Raw genomic sequence first — 18,609 nt, 5'->3', positions numbered from 1 at the left:
AGCTAAACTTGGACTGTATAAAGAACAAAGATTAAAGCTGAAATTGGACTGTATAAACAACCACGCTTGAAGCTAAAATTGGACTGTATAAAGAACAAAGATTGAAGCTAAAATTGGACAGTATAAGAAACAACGATTGAAGCTAAAATTGGACTGTATAAAGAACTAAGATTTAAGCTTAAATTGGACTGTATAAAGAACAAAGATTGAAGCTAAAATTGGACTGTATAAAGAACAAAGATTGAACTAAAATTAGACTCTATAAAGAACTACGATTGAAGCTAAAATTAGACTAAATAAAGACCTACGATGGAAGCTAAAATTGGACTGTATAAAGAACCACGAATGATGCTAAAATTGGAATGTATAAACAACTACGATTCAAGCTGAAATTGGACTGTATAAAGAACTACGATTTTAGCTAAAATTGGACAGTATAAAGAACAATGATTGAAACTAAAATTGGACTGTAGAAAGAACAAATATTAATGCTGAAATTAGACTGTAGAAAGAACCACGATAGAAGCTAAAATTGGACTGTATAAAGGTCAAAGATTGAAGCTAAAATTGGACTGTAAATAGAACTAAGATTTATGCTTAAATTGGACTGTATAAATTACTACGATTGAAGCTAAAAACGGACTGTAGAAACAACTTCGATTGAAGCTAAAATTTGACTGTATAAAGACTACGAATGAAGCTATAATTAGACTCTATAAAGAACTACGATTGAAGCTAAAATTGGACTGTATAAAGATTAAAAGATTGAAGCTGAAATTGGACTGTAAATAGAACTAAGATCTAAGCTAAAATTGGACTGTATAAACAACTACGATTGAAGCTAAAATTTAACTGTACAAATACTGTGTATAGAACTGCAATTTAAGTTAAATTTGGACTGTATAAACAACTAAAAATTAAACTAAAATTTAACTCTAAAAATGCTAAAATTTAAAGCTAAAATTCGACTGTATAAAAAGCTATGATTAAAGCTTTTATTGGACTGTAAATACCATCAATCGTAGCGTTTTATACAGTCCAATTTTAGCTTCAACTGTAGCTAATATGACCACCTTAATAATAATGCATTAAAATTCTCTAATTAAAATTTAAATTTAAAAGAAAACCTAAAGCAGTCAAAAATAGTTGCTTCATTTACACAGTCTCTCTGTACACAACATGTTCGAGTGCGAGTACATTTACCTTTAACAAGACGACTCATTATTGCAAATTTAAAATTAAAATACATTTTCCTATGCAAAATTCTAATAATTACGCATACAAAATAGTTCGTTCGCTGGCCAGACAGCAGAGCTATACATAAAATAAACGATGATTCATTTGAATTTTGTTCTGTTTCGATTAGTTTTGCTTGTTTTTTTGTTCAACTCATTAGAATGTGCGAAATTTTGTAAGTTTTTTTTTTATAATTTTTTTTCCTATTTGCGGTTTGGCAAAACGTTTTTTTTTTGTTATAGCAAAACAGAACTATATACAGACTATATTATACAATTATCATAAATTTCTAAAGGTTATTGATGTGCTGGCATATAGTACTTGTTTGTCGGGAATTGTTGGGTTCTATGAAGGGGAACTTTTAAAGTAAAGTATTTTTCCAATAGTTTTTTTTTATTGTTTTGTTTTTGCCTAATGCCAGTGAAAGCTTTTTTATATTCTTGTGCTTAAATTAGTAATACTTAGTGGAGATTTTATTTGTTTGAGGTAGTAAAAGTGTGTAGTAAAGACTTTGAAATGGCCTTTATGCAGTCCAATTTTAGTTTGATTCATAGATATTTATACAGTCCAATTTTAGCACCAATATTCAATCTTTATATGGTCCAATTTTATACAGTACAATTCTAGTTTCATTCAAAGATTGTTATACAGTCCAATTTTAGCTCCAATATTAAATATTTATACAGTAAAATTTTACGTTATGTCCTGATCTTTATACAGTCCAATTATAGATCCAATCTTAGATATTTATACAGTCCAGTTTTAGCTTATATGCTGATATTTATACAGCCTAATTTTAGCGTATATCTTAGATCTTTATACAGTCCAATTTTAGCTCCAATCTTAGATATTTATACAGTCCAATTTTAGCTCTAATATTCAGTCTTTATAAAGTCCAATTATAGCTTCTATCTTAGATCTTTATACAGCCCAATTTTAGTTTCATTCATAGATATTTATACAGTCCAATTTTAGCTCCAATCTTAGATCTTTATACAGTCCAATTTTAGCTCTAAAATTCGTTCTGGAGTTTGACCAATTTTAGCTTGCAGCTTATATCTTTATACAGTCCTATTTTAGCTCTAATATTCGGCCCTATTATTGTACAATTTATGCTTTAATCTTAGATCTTTATACAGTCCAATTTTAGTTCCATTCATATATCTTTATACAGTACAATTTTAACTCCAATAGTAGATGTTTATACAGTCCAACTTTACTCTAATCTTCAGTCTACATACAGTCTAATTTTAGCTTACATCTTAGATATTTATACAGTGCAATTTTAGCTCTAATGTTAGATATTTATACAGTCCAATTTTATTTCTAATATTCAGTCTTTATACAGTCCAATTTTATCTTCTATCTTAGATCTTTATACAGACCAATTTTAGCGTCAATCTTAGATATTTATACAGTCCAATTTTAACTCTAATATTCAGTCTTTATACAGTCCAATATTTAATATTTATACAGTACAATTTTAGCTCCAATCTTAGATCTTTATACAGTCCAATTCTAAGTAGTAGACATTCCTACACAATATTCTTAATTATTTCTAATTTTATTGAATTGTTAGAACTAATCATACTTTCCTTTCAAGGGTAGGGCATTTAAAAAAGCTTTAGGTTTTTAGTTGTTTTTCTCTTTTCATTTTATAAAGAACTGTTTTTTTATTTTTTTGTTATACTATAACAAGTAATATTTGCAATAGTTTGATAAAATAATTTAAAATAACCTTGAAGTTAATTTACCGGCAATTGCCAAAATCTTTTTTTCTTATTCTTTGCTTTTCTACTTTGCTCTTCTATTTCTTATTTTATTTTATTGTATTTATTTATTATTTGTTTATAAGAAACAGCACCAAACAGAAGAATGGGAGATGAAAAGAAAACGATAAGAATAGAAATGTTTGTTTCTGAAATATTTATCGCAAAATAATAAACAAAAATAGCTAAAGAAATAGGAATATTATTGATACAGTCAAACAAAATGATTGTTTATTTAAAAGAATACGAATTTGTTTTTTTTTCAGAAAAATAAACAAAAAAAAAAGCTATAATAAACATATTTTGGCGCCAATATTACATTAAAAGAAGAAAAAATAAATTTAAAAAAAAATATATAAATAAGGCAGAGACTAAAGCTAAAAGTGGACTGTATAAAGACCTAAGATTTAAGCAAAAATTGGACAATATAAAGGCCTACGATTGAAGCTGAAATTGGTCAATATAAAGTCCTAGAATTAAAGCTGAAATTGGTCAACGTAAAGCTCAACGATTGAAGCTAAAACTGGTCAATATAAAGGCCTACGATTGAAGCTAAAATTGGTCAATATAGAGACCTGCAATTTAAGTTAAAATTGGTCAATATAAACCCCTACACGCGAAGCTGAAGTTGGTCAATATAGAGACCTACAATTGAAGTTAAAATTAGTCAATATACAGCCCTACAATTAGAGCTAAAATTAGACAATATAAAGACCTAAGATTGAAGCTAAAATTTGACAATATAAAGCCCAACGATTGAAGCTAAAATTTGACAATATAAAGACTTACGATTGAAGCTAAAATTGGTCAATATAATGACCTAAGATTGAAGCTAAAATTGGTCAAAATAAAGACCTGAGATTGAAGCTAAAATTGGACAATATAAAGACCTGAGATTGAAGCTAAAATTGGACAATATAAAGACCTATGCTTGAAGCTAAAATTGTTCAATATAAAGACCTGTGATTGAAGCTAAAATTGGACAATATAAAGACCTGAGATTGAAGCTAAAATTGGACAATATAAAGACCTATGCTTGAAGCTAAAATTGGACAATATAAAAACCTAAGATTGAAGCTAAAATTCGTCAAAATAAAGACCTGAGATTGAAGCTAAAATTGGACAATATAAAGACCTGAGATTGAAGCTAAAATTGGACAATATAAAGACCTATGCTTGAAGCTAAAATTGGACAATATAAAGACCTGAGATTGAAGCTAAAATTGGTGAATATAAAGACCTGAGATTGAAGCTAAAATTGGTGAATATAAAGACCTGAGATTGAAGCTAAAATTGGACAATATAAAGACCTCAGATTGAAGCTAAAATTGACCATTATAAAGACCTACGATTGAAGCTAAAATTGGACAATATAAAGACCTAAGATTGAAGCTAAAATTGGACAATATAAAGACCTGAGATTGAAGCTAAAATTGGCCATTATAAAGACCTACGATTGAAGCTAAAAATGGACAATATAAAAACCTAAGATTGAAGCTAAAATTGGACAATAGAAAGACCTAATATTCAACCTAAAACTAGCTTATGATCAAAGCTAAAATTGGACAATATAAAGACCAACAACTGAAGCTAAAATTGGTGAATATAAAGACCTGAGATTGAAGCTAAAATTGGACAATATAAAGACTTACGATTGAAGCTAAAATTGGTCAAAATAAAGACCTAATATTGAAGCTAAAAATGGACAATATAAAGACCTAAGATTGAAGCTGAAATTGGTCAAAATAAAGACCTGATATTGAAGCTGAAATTGGACAATATAAAGGCCTACGATTGAAGCTAAAATTGGACACTAGAAAGACCTAATATTCAACCTAAAATTGGTGAATATAAAGACTTATGATCGAAGCTAAAATTGGACAATATAAAGACCAACAACTGAAGCTAAAATTGGTCAATATAAAGATCTAAGATTGGAGCTAAAATTGGTTAAAATAAAGACCTGAGATTGAAGATAAAATTGGACAATATAAAGATCTAAGATTGAAGCTAAAATTGGTCAAAATAAAGACCTGAGATTGAAGCTAAAATTGGACAATATAATGCCCAACGATTAAAGCTAAAATTGGACAATATAAAGACCTAATATTCAACCTAAAATTGGTGAATATAAAGACTTATGATGAAAGCTAAAATTAGTCAATATAAAGACCAACAACTGAAGCTAAAATTGGTCAATATAAAGACCTGAGATTGATGCTAAAATTGGTCAATATAAAGACCTGAGATTGAAGCTAAAAATGGACAATATAAAGGCCTGAGATTGAAGCTAAAACTGGTCAATATAAAGACCTGAGATTGAAGCTAAAAATGGACAATATAATGACCTAAGATTGAAGCTAAAATTGGACAATATAAAGACCTACGATTGAAGTTAAAATTTGTCAATATAAAAACTTCAGATTGGAAATGAAATTGGTCAATATAAAGACCTAAGATTGAAGCTTAAATTGGACAATATAAAGATCATCAACTGAAGCTAAAATTGGACAAAATAAAAACTAACAACTGAAGCAAAAAATGGAAAATATAGAGACCTAAAATTTAAGTTGAAATTGGAAAATATAAAGACCTACGATTGAAGCTAAAATTGGACAACATAAAGATCTAAAATTTAATATTAAAAGTAGTGTTTATCCACTGCTTTTGATACTTTGTTGTTAAATTTACTTCTATGCTTTATCTTAAACCCACTGTAATTGACCCCTGTGCTACCTTTAACGAGCTGAATTACGATTTTACTTACAAAATAGTTATTTATTTTTTTGCCAGTTTTTCTTCATTTAATTAATAGCAAAAACTAATTTCTTTTGAAAAATAAATCATTATAATGACTTCATATACATTTTGCAAAAATATTGGCAAAAAATTATAATTATTTCTCTTTACTTTAAGAAAAAAAATACTGAAACTCATTTTTTTTGGTTAAAAAAATAAATGATCAAGTATATAAAACGATATTTTTTAAACAAAAAAAAAAAAATAAAAAAGACCTTGATCCCGCATTAAACAGCAAAAGCGAAATTCGCAAAAAAAAATATTTTAAAACGATTTCTTAAATTGCATGAAACATTGTCAAAGTGTTGGCTTAAATAAATTTCAAAGGAGTTCCCCTCTCACATTCGTCTAAAGCGCTGGAGGAGGGGGAGTAGCAATTGTAGAGAAACAAGTCTTTAAGCATTACAGTCAGCAGTCACTGCGGCAGCCAGGCCAGGCCAGGCACTCCTTAAATAAAAGTCCATTAAAAAAAAACAACTAAAAAAGAACAGAAAGAACACTTCGTTTAACAGATGATCATGACTTTACTGTCTGTTTAAGTCCATACTTAGATTCGTGTGCCTTTAGTTGTTTTTGTTGTTGGTATTTTTTTTTTTATTCCATAAAATCTCTGTGTGTTCAGACATGAAAAAATTAAAAAAAAAACTCTTGCTTGATCTTGCCCCCATATAATATCACAACAATACTCGTATATACTTACAACATTTTTATGGAGAGTATTTTATTTTATATTCATTTCATTTCATTGTGTTTTTCGTTCATTTTGCTGCCTGCAGTTTTTGTATGTGTTTTTATTTTTTGCTGTTGTTAAATTTTGTATAAATAAATTCTTTGTTTGATGATGAGTTACCCTTTGCCTTTATGTTATTGAAGCTATATTAACCCTCAAATGGCAAGAAGAGGCGTTAAAGTAATTGTAATATATATAGTACAATTTTTGATACATTTGAAGGTCTTTATATTGTCCAATTTTTCCATCAATCGTAGGTCTTTATATTGACCAATTTTAGCTTCAATCGTAGGTTTTTATATTGACCAATTTCAGCTTCAATCCTAGGCCTTTATATTGTCCAATTTTACACTCAATCGTAGGTGTTTGTATTGTCTAATTTTACACTCAATCGTAGGTGTTTGTATTATCCAATTCTAGCTTCAATCGTAGGCCTTTCTGTCAAACAATTTTAGCCTCAATCATTGGACTTTATATCGCTCAATTTTAGCTCCAATCTTAGGTCTTTATATTTACCAATTTTAGCATCAATCGTTGGTCTTTATATTAACCAATTTTAGCTTCAATCGTATGTCTTTATATTGTCCAATTTTACACTTAATCGTAGGTGTTTGTATTGTCTAATTTTACACTCAATCGTAGGTCTTTATATTGTCCAATTTTATCTTCAATCGTAGGTTTTTATATTGTCCAATTTTAGCTTTAATTGTAGGTCTTTATATTGACCAATTTTAGCATCAATCGTAGGTCTTTCTATCGACCAATTTTAGCATCAATTCTAGGCCTTTATATTGTCCAATTTTGCACTCAATCGTAGGTGTTTGTATTGTCTAATTTTACACTCAATCGTAGGTCTTTATATTGTCCAATTTTAGCATCAATCGTTGGTCTTTATATTGACCAATTTTAACTTCAATCTTAGATCTTTATATTGTCCAATTTTAGCATCAATCGTAGGTCTTTCTATCGACCAATTTTAGCATCAATCCATGGTCTTTATATTGACCAATTTTAACTTCAATCTTAGATCTTTATATTGTCCAATTTTAACATCAATCGTTGGTCTTTATATCGACCAATTTTAGCATCAATCCTAGGCCTTTATATTGTCCAATTTTGCACTCAATCGTAGGTGTTTGTATTGTCTAATTTTACACTCAATCGTAGGTCTTTATATTGTCCAATTTTAGCATCAATCGTTGGTCTTTATATTGACCAATTTTAACTTCAATCTTAGATCTTTATATTGTCCAATTTTAGCATCAATCGTAGGTCTTTCTATCGACCAATTTTAGCATCAATCATTGGTCTTTATATTGACCAATTTTAACTTCAATCTTAGATCTTTATATTGTCCTATTTTAGCATCAATCGTTGGTCTTTATATTGACCAATTTTAGCATCAATCGTTGGTCTTTATATTGACCAATTTTAGCTTCAATTGTAGGTCTTTATATTGAGCAATTTTAGCTCCAATCGTAGGTCTTTCTATCGACCAATTTTAGCATCAATCGTTGGTCTTTATATTGACCAATTTTAACTTCAATTGTAGGTCTTTATATTGACCAATTATAGCTTCAATCGTAGGCCTTTATATTGTCCAATTTTATCTTCAATCTCAGGTATTTATATTAACCAATTTTAGCTTCAATCGTAGGTCTTTATATTGACCAATTTTAGCATCAATCGTTGGTCTTTATATTGACCAATTTTAACTTCAATTGTAGGTCTTTATATTGACCAATTATAGCTTCAATCGTAGGCCTTTATATTGTCCAATTTTATCTTCAATCTCAGGTATTTATATTAACCAATTTTAGCTTCAATCGTAGGTCTTTATATTGACCAATTTTAGCATCAATCGTTGGTCTTTATATTGACCAATTTTAGCTTCAATCTTAGATCTTTATACTGACCAATTTTAGCTTCAATCGTAGGTCTTTATATTGACCAATTTTAACTTCAATTGTAGGTCTTTATATTGACCAATTATAGCTTCAATCGTAGGCCTTTATATTGTCCAATTTTAGCTTCAATCTCAGGTATTTATATTAATCAATTTTAGCTTCAATCGTAGGTCTATATATTGACCAATTTCAGCTTCAATCCTAGGCCTTTATATTGCCTAATTTTACACTCAATCGTAGGTCTTTATATTGTCCAATTTTAGCTTCAATCGTTGGTCTATATTTTGACCAATTTTGGTTTCAATCGTAGGCCTTTATATTGTCCAATTTTAACTTGAATCGTTGGACTTTCTATTGTCCAATTTTAGCTTCAATCGTAGGTCTTTACTTTGTCCAATTTCAGCTTCAATCATAGGGTTTATATTATCCAATTTTAGCTTCAATCGTAGGTCTTTACATTGTCCAGTTTTAGCTTCAGTCAATGGACTTTATACAGTCCAACTTCAGTTTCAATCCTAGAAATTTTTACAGTCCAATTTTAGCTTGCACTCAAGAGCCATTAATCCCACTTAAGAGGTTAATTTCTTTGTTATTTATTCATATTCTCCACACACAAAGCTTTATTTAATAATTTATTTTTTGTTCCTTCAGAAAATGCAGTTTGCATATTAAAATCTGTTATTTCTGGATAAAATTTCAGCTGTGAACTTGAAACGATTCAATGAATGGTTCAATTCTTTAAACATAAATCAAACATTCAATATAAATTCACTTTTAATTAAAATTAAAACAAAAAAAATAAAGAAAATTTAAATGCTAAATTTTAAAATAGTAAAAATAGTTTCTCTCTCTCTTTTTCTTTAATTTACAGTTGGCAAAAAAAAGAACAAAAAACAACAATATTTAACAGTAATTGAGCAAAACTGAAAAGTAATTTCTATTCATCACTTGGCAAAAAAACAAATTTTGAGAAAAACCCAAAATTTAACAAAAAAAAAATATTTTGGAGAAAAAAATATTTTAACATAAAATTAATAATAATAACAATAAAAAAATAATATAAACAAATAAAAAACACAACATAATAAACACTAAGAAGAAAGGAAATAAAATAAAAACAAAGATTTAAAACCAGAAAACGTCATAAAAAAGAGATAATAAAGAGAGATTTAAACCCCCCATTTAAAGAAATAATAACTCCCCCAAAAAAACAAGAGAGATTCTAACGAAAGCCTATTTTTAATAAATAAATAACTAAAAAAGAGATAAAAACAACAATCTATCAAACTACCACAAAAATGACAATTAAGCTGAGAGTATAATAAAGCAAAACAAAACTCACTGAGAGCGTGTGTTCAACAATAGCAAAAAGCAACAGTCATAAACATATAGCAAATACTTAAACCTTTTTATACAAAATACCACTGCACATATAGCTTAGACATAAACCAAAAACAATAACAACACCAACAAAATGGCTATAAACTTTTCCGCTTCGTTTGCGGCCTGTATAGCAGCCGGCCTTAAGGTGCCGCGACAAATAATGTACTGCATCACCCAGGATACGGGGCAGCCCTATGTCCTCTACAAGGACTCGCAAGAGGCCGAGAGAAATGCCGCCGCCATTGGTGGCTCGGCCACACAGTGGGGCAGCGAAATGTATCCGGGCATACAGCAACAGGCTCAAACACATTTAAGCGCACAACAGCAACAGCAGAATGCAGCAGCGCAAATTGCGGCCAATGGCCAGTCAGCGGCCGCAAATGGACCACAGCCGACTTCGCCGAACGGTGATCCCAATGTTCGAGAGAATGGTGGTGATGCTGGTGGAGGGACAGGTGGCGGGGGAGGTGTAAGACAGCAAGGTTCTCCTTCGACTAGTCCCTACCCGCCACAACAGCAGCAGAGAGCGAATGGCAGCAATGAGGATGATGTGAATATGAATCAGGTGAGGGCAAAGGTAAATTTGGGAGAATTATTAAAAATTTAACTAAAATTTAGAGCCAAATTATTTTAATTACTTTTTGCGTTCTGTTCTAGTTCTGTTCTGTTCTAGTTCTGTTCTAGTTCTGTTCTAGTTCTGTTCTAGTTCTGTTCTAGTTCTGTTCTAGTTCTGTTCTAGTTCTGTTCTAGTTCTGTTCTAGTTCTGTTCTAGTTCTGTTCTAGTTCTGTTCTAGTTCTGTTCTAGTTCTGTTCTAGTTCTGTTCTAGTTCTGTTCTAGTTCTGTTCTAGTTCTGTTCTAGTTCTGTTCTAGTTCTGTTCTAGTTCTGTTCTAGTTCTGTTCTAGTTCTGTTCTAGTTCTGTTCTAGTTCTGTTCTAGTTCTGTTCTAGTTCTGTTCTAGTTCTGTTCTAGTTCTGTTCTAGTTCTGTTCTAGTTCTGTTCTAGTTCTGTTCTAGTTCTGTTCTAGTTCTGTTCTAGTTCTGTTCTAGTTCTGTTCTAGTTCTGTTCTAGTTCTGTTCTAGTTCTGTTCTAGTTCTGTTCTAGTTCTGTTCTAGTTCTGTTCTAGTTCTGTTCTAGTTCTGTTCTAGTTCTGTTCTAGTTCTGTTCTAGTTCTGTTCTAGTTCTGTTCTAGTTCTGTTCTAGTTCTGTTCTAGTTCTGTTCTAGTTCTGTTCTAGTTCTGTTCTAGTTCTGTTCTAGTTCTGTTCTAGTTCTGTTCTAGTTCTGTTCTAGTTCTGTTCTAGTTCTGTTCTAGTTCTGTTCTAGTTCTGTTCTAGTTCTGTTCTAGTTCTGTTCTAGTTCTGTTCTAGTTCTGTTCTAGTTCTGTTCTAGTTCTGTTCTAGTTCTGTTCTAGTTCTGTTCTAGTTCTGTTCTAGTTCTGTTCTAGTTCTGTTCTAGTTCTGTTCTAGTTCTGTTCTAGTTCTGTTCTAGTTCTGTTCTAGTTCTGTTCTAGTTCTGTTCTAGTTCTGTTCTAGTTCTGTTCTAGTTCTGTTCTAGTTCTGTTCTAGTTCTGTTCTAGTTCTGTTCTAGTTCTGTTCTGTTCTGTTCTAGTTCTGTTCTGTTCTAGTTCTAGTTCTGTTCTAGTTCTGTTCTAGTTCTGTTCTAGTTCTGTTCTAGTTCTGTTCTAGTTCTGTTCTAGTTCTGTTCTAGTTCTGTTCTAGTTCTGTTCTAGTTCTAGTTCTGTTCTAGTTCTGTTCTAGTTCTGTTCTAGTTCTGTTCTAGTTCTGTTCTAGTTCTGTTCTAGTTCTGTTCTAGTTCTGTTCTAGTTATGTTCTAGTTCTGTTCTAGTTCTGTTCTAGTTATGTTCTAGTTCTGTTCTAGTTCTGTTCTAGTTCTAGTTCTGTTTTAGTTCTGTTCTAGTTCTGTTCTAGTTCTGTTCTAGTTCTGTTCTAGTTCTGTTCTAGTTCTGTTCTAGTTCTGTTCTAGTTCTGTTCTAGTTCTGTTCTAGTTCTGTTCTAGTTCTAGTTCTGTTCTAGTTTATTCAATTGATTATTTATTAATCTGTAATTTTCTTCGATTTTTTTCTCCCCTTAGGCATCTGGTCTTCAACATCAAAACTCCACCCAACAAACCAATCCAAACCAAAGCTCAAATGATCCCCAACAGCATCAGCAGCAAAACGGCAGTGCTGCCGGCTCATCCGACAATCCGGCGGGGAATAATCCACATGTACAACAGAATGGCCAAACTAATGATCACAGCAATTTTCCTACCACAAACGGTGAACTATCCGGCTACTATGCACCACGACATCCGGGCCAAGGAGCTCTTATGGCACCGCCCGGCTTCCCACCCCTTCACTATCTCAACAAACCCGTGTTGCCGGGACTTAACGGCAGCATGGATCAAAGTGCGGCCAATGGTCCCTCCAATGGTTTAGAGGGCTACACCTTGCCCGAACTATTACCCGGACAGAATGGCTCGGCCAATAGCAATAACCAGCAGAATGGCTCCAATCACAATACATCATCAACCAATGGCACCGGCGGACGTCATCCCACCTCTAGCAGCAATAACAATTCATCGTCGGGCAGTCATAAACCTCCTAAACCTCACAGTGATCTAAGGCTATTCAAGTGCCTGACCTGCGGCAAAGATTTCAAGCAGAAAAGCACCCTGCTGCAGCACGATCGCATACATACCGATGCCCGGCCGTATCCCTGTTCGGAGTGTGGCAAGCGCTTTCGCCAGCAATCGCATCTGACGCAACATTTACGCATACACGCCAATGAGAAGCCGTTTACGTGTGGCTACTGCAATCGTGGCTTTAGACAGCGGGCGATACTGAATCAGCATGTTCGCATCCATTCGGGTGAGAAGCCCTTTGCGTGTCCCGAGTGCGGCAAGCACTTTCGCCAGAAGGCCATCCTTAATCAACATGTGCGAACCCACCAAGGCGAGCGACAGTTCTTGAATAAATTCTTGAAAAATACAAAAAAAATTAGAACAGAAATTTTGCAAAAACAAACAAAACAAAAGAAACCCGAGAGTTACAGTTTAGGGCAAAAATTTTTTGGCAAAAACAAAAACAACAAGAAATACATATTTTCAAAATTCAATTTTTTTTCATTTGGATAATTTATTAAAGAATGATAGACAAAGCACTTTGTTAACAAGGAATTGGCTTGATTTTCCAAAACTAATGGCTTTACAGGCCTCCAAAAACAAAGCACTCGTTCGCCTTAAAATTACAAACATTTCTACTGAAATCATTTTGAGAATTTCGCCTTTAAGGCCATTATTTTGGAAAATCTTTTTTGTAAAGAAAAATCTGGCAAAAACTTTCAAAATTTTTTAATTAACTGTATGGCTCTCATTAAAATTAATTAAAAATCTTTTAAAAAAAAACTCTTAAAAAGGAAAGTGCTGAAGCACTTTGCCGTTTCTCCTACTCTTCTTAACTCAGTAGATTAGCTTAGACTTTGAAAACTTTCTTATTGCTTAATTTTTTTATAAAATAGAAATAATATTTGATTTGTTTTGTTTAAATTGTAGATGTTTCACCACATCTCATATTCAAAAATGGACCCCATCCCACTTTGTGGCCCCAGGATGTACCATTTCCGGGCGAGGAGAACGACACGAAGAATGGTATTGCTGGTGATGGTTATCACGATGAAGACTCTCAAGGTGGCCAAGATGGTGGTATACACTATCCTTCATACTTTAAAGATGGTAAAGGTGGGTAAAAGCCCTTTATTATCTTTTGAGAAAGCTCCAAGCGTGTGATAATAACATTATTATGATTTCTCTGTTCGGTTGTTTAGGTCAAAAAATCTTACCCGATGTTCTGCAACACATTGGCATCCGTCCGGCTAATATGCCCCTGTATGTACGTTGCCCCATTTGTGATAAGGAATTCAAACAGAAGACCACTCTACTACAGCATGGTTGCATACATATCGAATCGCGTCCTTATCCCTGTCCCGAGTGCGGTAAACGTTTCCGTCAGCAGTCGCATTTGACGCAACACTTACGAATACATACCAATGAAAAACCGTTCGGTTGTCTCTACTGTCCGCGTTTCTTCCGTCAGAGAACCATATTGAATCAGGTACAATTCGCAGGATGTTTTGTTTGGGGTTGTTTTTACATGAATTTTGTAATAATTTGTTTTTCTTTAGCATATTCGCATACATACCGGAGAGAAACCTTATAAATGTACCCAATGTGGCAAAGACTTCCGTCAGAAGGCCATTTTGGATCAGCATACACGAACGCACCAGGTAGTGGTAGAATTAAAAAGTTTATTTTAAGGAACTTTCACTTAATTTGGCTTTATAATACTTTAAATCTATTCTAACCATTCAAACTATTGCAAAAACTGAGAACTTTGAACTAGTACTACTGAACTAGAACTGAACTAGAACTGAACTAGAACTGAACTAGAACTGAACTAGAACTGAACTAGAACTGAACTAGAACTGAACTAGAACTGAACTAGAACTGAACTAGAACTGAACTAGAACTGAACTAGAACTGAACTAGAACTGAACTAGAACTGAACTAGAACTGAACTAGAACTGAACTAGAACTGAACTAGAACTGAACTAGAACTGAACTAGAACTGAACTAGAACTGAACTAGAACTGAACTAGAACTGAACTAGAACTAGAACTGAACTAGAACTGAACTAGAACTGAACTAGAACTGAACTAGAACTAGAACTGAACTAGAACTGAACTAGAACTGAACCAGAACTGAACCAGAACTGAACTAGAACTATAATTAGTACTGAACTGATAATATTTTCTTCTTAATTTTTTCAAAATGTTTTAATATTTCAAAATATTGCCATTACCATTCTAATCTCTTCTTTATTTTATACCCAATTTTTCCAATTTTTCCAGGGTGATCGTCCCTTCTGCTGTCCCATGCCAAATTGCCGCAGACGTTTCGCCACAGAAAACGAGGTAACCAAACACATTGACAACCACATGAATCCGAGTGCCACCAAGACACGAAGAGCCAACAATACCAACAGCAATACAACACACTCAGCGGCCGCAGTGGCAACAGCAGCAGCTGCTGCCGCGGCCAATCATTTAATGAATGAGACCAAAAATGCAGCAGCCCAACAGTTTCTGAACAACAATAACAACAACAATCCAGTCACTCAACCGGGCGAAAACAAAAACAATATACTACCGCGTTCAATGGGAGGTGGAGGAGTGAATACAGGATCACAAGTGAAAAATGAACTGTACTTTCCGCAGTGTTACGGGCCACCATTCCAGCATCCCTTTCAAGGACAGCCACAGGCAGCTCATGCCGGTCCCGGACAACCAGCCGTATCGGTAAGTGTTGCCAATTCTGTAGCGCCGGGGGTGGTGGTGCAGCAAAATGCTGCGACCTCAGTAGTGGCCCAGTGACATCCCCCAAATGCGGGAACCACAGCAACTGTGTCGTCGGCAGGAGGTAGTGGTGGTGGTGGCAGTAATGCAGGCAATAGCGGTGGTACCACAACTGCCGCGGCAGCCCACAGTCATCATCATCAGCAACAGCAGCAGCAGCAACAGGCAGCCCAGCATGCCAGCAGCTCTGCTGGCCAAGCTCCCCAAACAGTAACACTCTCGATAACATTACCGCCCGTGGGAGGTATGCCTCCTACAGCGGCTGCCGTGGCAGCAGCAGCTACGGCCACCTCTTCGCATCATCATCAGGGTCATACAACGCACGCTCACAATCAACCGCCGCCAGCTCATCCACCACCCACAGGACCTCCTCCCACTCTCTCCCATGCTATTCCTATACATCCACATATACACTCAATATTCGGATCTCTATGATAATATCAACAATCTTAAGTATACAATGATTTTCTTAAAATTTTAAACATATGTATAAACATTTTTTTTTAAAAAAAACGAACACTCTATCGAAAGCAGATAAAGAGTCCTTTTTTAAGCATTTGCTAAACGAATAGATACACTGAGCTAAACAAAAAAACAACATAACTGAAAAACCTTTTAAAAACAAGCAATTACGTATACAAATTTTCATTTCAATTCAGTTTTATAGGTTTTATAATTACAAATTTTTAAAACTAAGTTTTAAATTTTACTACAAATCACACGAAAGAACGCTTGGGCGTTAAGTGTTTTTAATTTGTGCTTTTTCTTAAGAGATTATTAAGAAAATGATTTACTAGTCTTTTCGAAAAGGACTCTAAACTTGGTAAACTTAATAGAAAAACAAATAAAACATTAATGACAAAAGTACATACTACTCTACCTAAACATAAATCATTTGAAAACATTAAAAACAAACCCAACTAATTCTACGCAAAACGGTTATAATTTTAAATGAAAAGAAAATTATTTTTTAATTTTCTTAAAGACTTTAGTTGAAACAATTGTTAAAATAAACAGGAAATCATATTATTTTCCACAGTGTAGTTAAATATAAAAGAAAGTTACAGTTTTTATAGAAAGTTACAGCTCTGCTTGTTATCATTCACAATAGCAATGGTCAGGCAGGCTTGGAAATGTTGATTTAATAACAGCTCTGCTTTGCATTATTCACAATAGTAATGAACAGAGCTGGCTGTGCTGTACAAGCTTAAATTGCTCTTAAAGTTATAATTGCAACAAATTAAACAAATACTTAAATTTAAAAGTATTTTTTAATGTAAGATAAGGTAGCAAAATGTCTAAAATTAAGAGAGACATAAAGCTTTAGAGACTGAGGGTCTCATTTTGTAAAACGAAGCGTTCAGAAACGTAAGCAATTTGTATGAAGAATACTGGGAAAAAAGGGTTTGAAACTTGAATGTTTTCCATACAAAATTTGTTTCGTTTTATAAAATTAGACCCTGAAATTTCAACATGAAATGAATACAATTTGAGGAAAAACAAAATATGATTTTTAAATTCCTATTTAAATAAATCATCAATGTTAAAGAAATCTCCAAAGTTCTACATCAATATATTCCAAAACATTTAAGATTTCAACCAAAAATCTACTTTCATTTCAGTATTCTAAAAGTAATCAGTGCAAAAATAATCCATTAACACATGTGGCTCTAAAATTAAGACAGAATTGAAGATTTAGAAACTGAAATTTTTAAAATAATTGTTTAACAACATTAATTTTAGTATTTAATAAGAAATTGTTCCAAAGTTCTTCAAAATTATTTTTCGAATTTCAAATTTTCTTGGATTTCCCAAGTATTTTAAGTATTTTGCTAACAAATTGATGATGTGCTTGATTTTATAAAAGTAAACAGTCCAAAAATAAACCCTAGGCGCCTGTGGCTCTAAAATTAGGAGAGAAATTACAATTTAGAGACTGAAATGTTTTCTAGTTCATCAAAATTGTTTTTCAAATTTTCAAGAATTTCTCAAGTATTTGAAACAAATCGCAAACAATTTAATACCTTTAAAATAAAACTAAAAGAGATATGAAGTTTTAGAGTCTGAAAGAGAGTTAGATCTAAAATTTAAACACATTTTAAATCAACCAAATAATTTTGAGTTTAATACCTTTTCCTTTAACTAACTACACTGTGAAAAACTATATGATTTTCCCAAAATGTGCAAGAAATCTTCTTTATACTTGAAAGAGCAGCTTTAGTATACTTTTTTTAAACAATTTTATTTGATAAACTTTAATTTTGTAAGATTTTTTTTCGTTATTTAGTTAAGACAAATTATTATCATATATATTTTTTTTTTTTGTTACTAATAACTATTATTTTATTAGTAAGTAAGTTATCATATATTTTTTGTATTCTAATTTATTAAATTTTTATTATTTTTTCTTTTTTTTATAAAATTGTGATTATTTTTTTATTTTTTTTTAAATAAGTTAAAATCCTGTAAATTTAAAGAAACTCTAACATATTTGCAAGCAAACCAAGTCTTCCCATATACAAAAAAAAAAATATTTTGTTCCGTTTAGTTTGTTTTATTAAAACCACACAATTTTGTTTTTAAAACTCATTGTAGAACTCCAGAGTGCCATAATCAACAGAAAAAAAGAAATATAAATAAATTTTAATTAAAAAATAAAGAAGTATTCCTATAGCAACTAAAAAGTAAAGTCATTACAATTTCTTTTTAATTATCTAACTTTTAAACTCTTCTCTTAGTGTGGTTTAAAATAAAAGAAAACAATTTCGTAGTTTTAAAATAACGGCATTTATTCAAAAAAAAAGAAAAATTTAAATACACAGCTCTGTTTTGTTACATCAGCTTCATTCACAATAACCCTTCAACTGTTAGCTAAAGCTGGGAGTTATTATTTGTCATTTCTTAAAATGATTGAAATTTAAAGAATTTTCTTATTTTCTTGTAATTCTTTTAGCAATTTAAGTTATTATTAAAAGAATGAAGAAATTTTTTCATTGTTTTCATTTATGTTTCCCTTTTTTTATATAGTTTTGTTTAAATTTATTTTTTATATATAGATTAATAGCTTTTAAGTTTTATTATTTAACTTTTTTTAGTTGTATGTTCTTTCACAAAAACCACAAAATAATATTTATATGAATAAAAAAAATTTTATTAAAAATTTTTTTTTCAGTTTTTGTTTTATTTTTTTCTTTTGTTTTTTTTATATAGAAAACACACACAGAAAATGGGGTATCATCTAACATTTTTGGTTACAATCATTTGGCAAAGCAAAAAAAATATATATATAAACTTTTGGCTTAGAAATATAGAGAAAATAAAGGAAAGGGGGCTTGTAAATAAAAAAGAGTTGTAATACAAAGCAAGAAATTTATA

At 31.8% G+C, this 18,609-nt stretch overlaps 1 protein-coding gene across 6 annotated transcripts in view; it reads left to right on the top strand.

Annotated features, from left to right (window-relative positions):
* The window catches only part of jim, a 78,117-nt gene extending 59,723 nt beyond the window's left edge, over positions 1-18,394 (top strand). Inside the window, exons 3-8 of one of the 6 annotated variants that reach the window (XM_065506205.1) lie at positions 9,313-10,401; positions 11,915-12,692; positions 13,376-13,561; positions 13,648-13,934; positions 14,005-14,106; positions 14,731-18,394. In XM_065506205.1, coding sequence (XP_065362277.1) covers positions 9,916-10,401; positions 11,915-12,692; positions 13,376-13,561; positions 13,648-13,934; positions 14,005-14,106; positions 14,731-15,252 — 2,361 coding nt within the window. In that variant the 5' untranslated portion in view covers positions 9,313-9,915 and the 3' untranslated portion in view covers positions 15,253-18,394. Of the gene's footprint in view, positions 1-9,312; positions 10,402-11,914; positions 12,777-13,375; positions 13,562-13,647; positions 13,935-14,004; positions 14,110-14,730 lie in introns of all 6 variants that reach the window. The other 5 variants (XM_065506204.1, XM_065506203.1, XM_065506202.1 and 2 more) reach the window with 5 other exon arrangements.
* Positions 18,395-18,609: the final 215 nt, after the last annotated feature.

This window comes from Calliphora vicina, chromosome 3 (assembly GCF_958450345.1).
Source record: "Calliphora vicina chromosome 3, idCalVici1.1, whole genome shotgun sequence".
Lineage (NCBI taxonomy): Eukaryota > Metazoa > Arthropoda > Insecta > Diptera > Calliphoridae > Calliphora > Calliphora vicina.
Note: the sequence above shows the minus strand (reverse complement) of the source record. Positions and strands in the feature narration are given on the sequence as shown.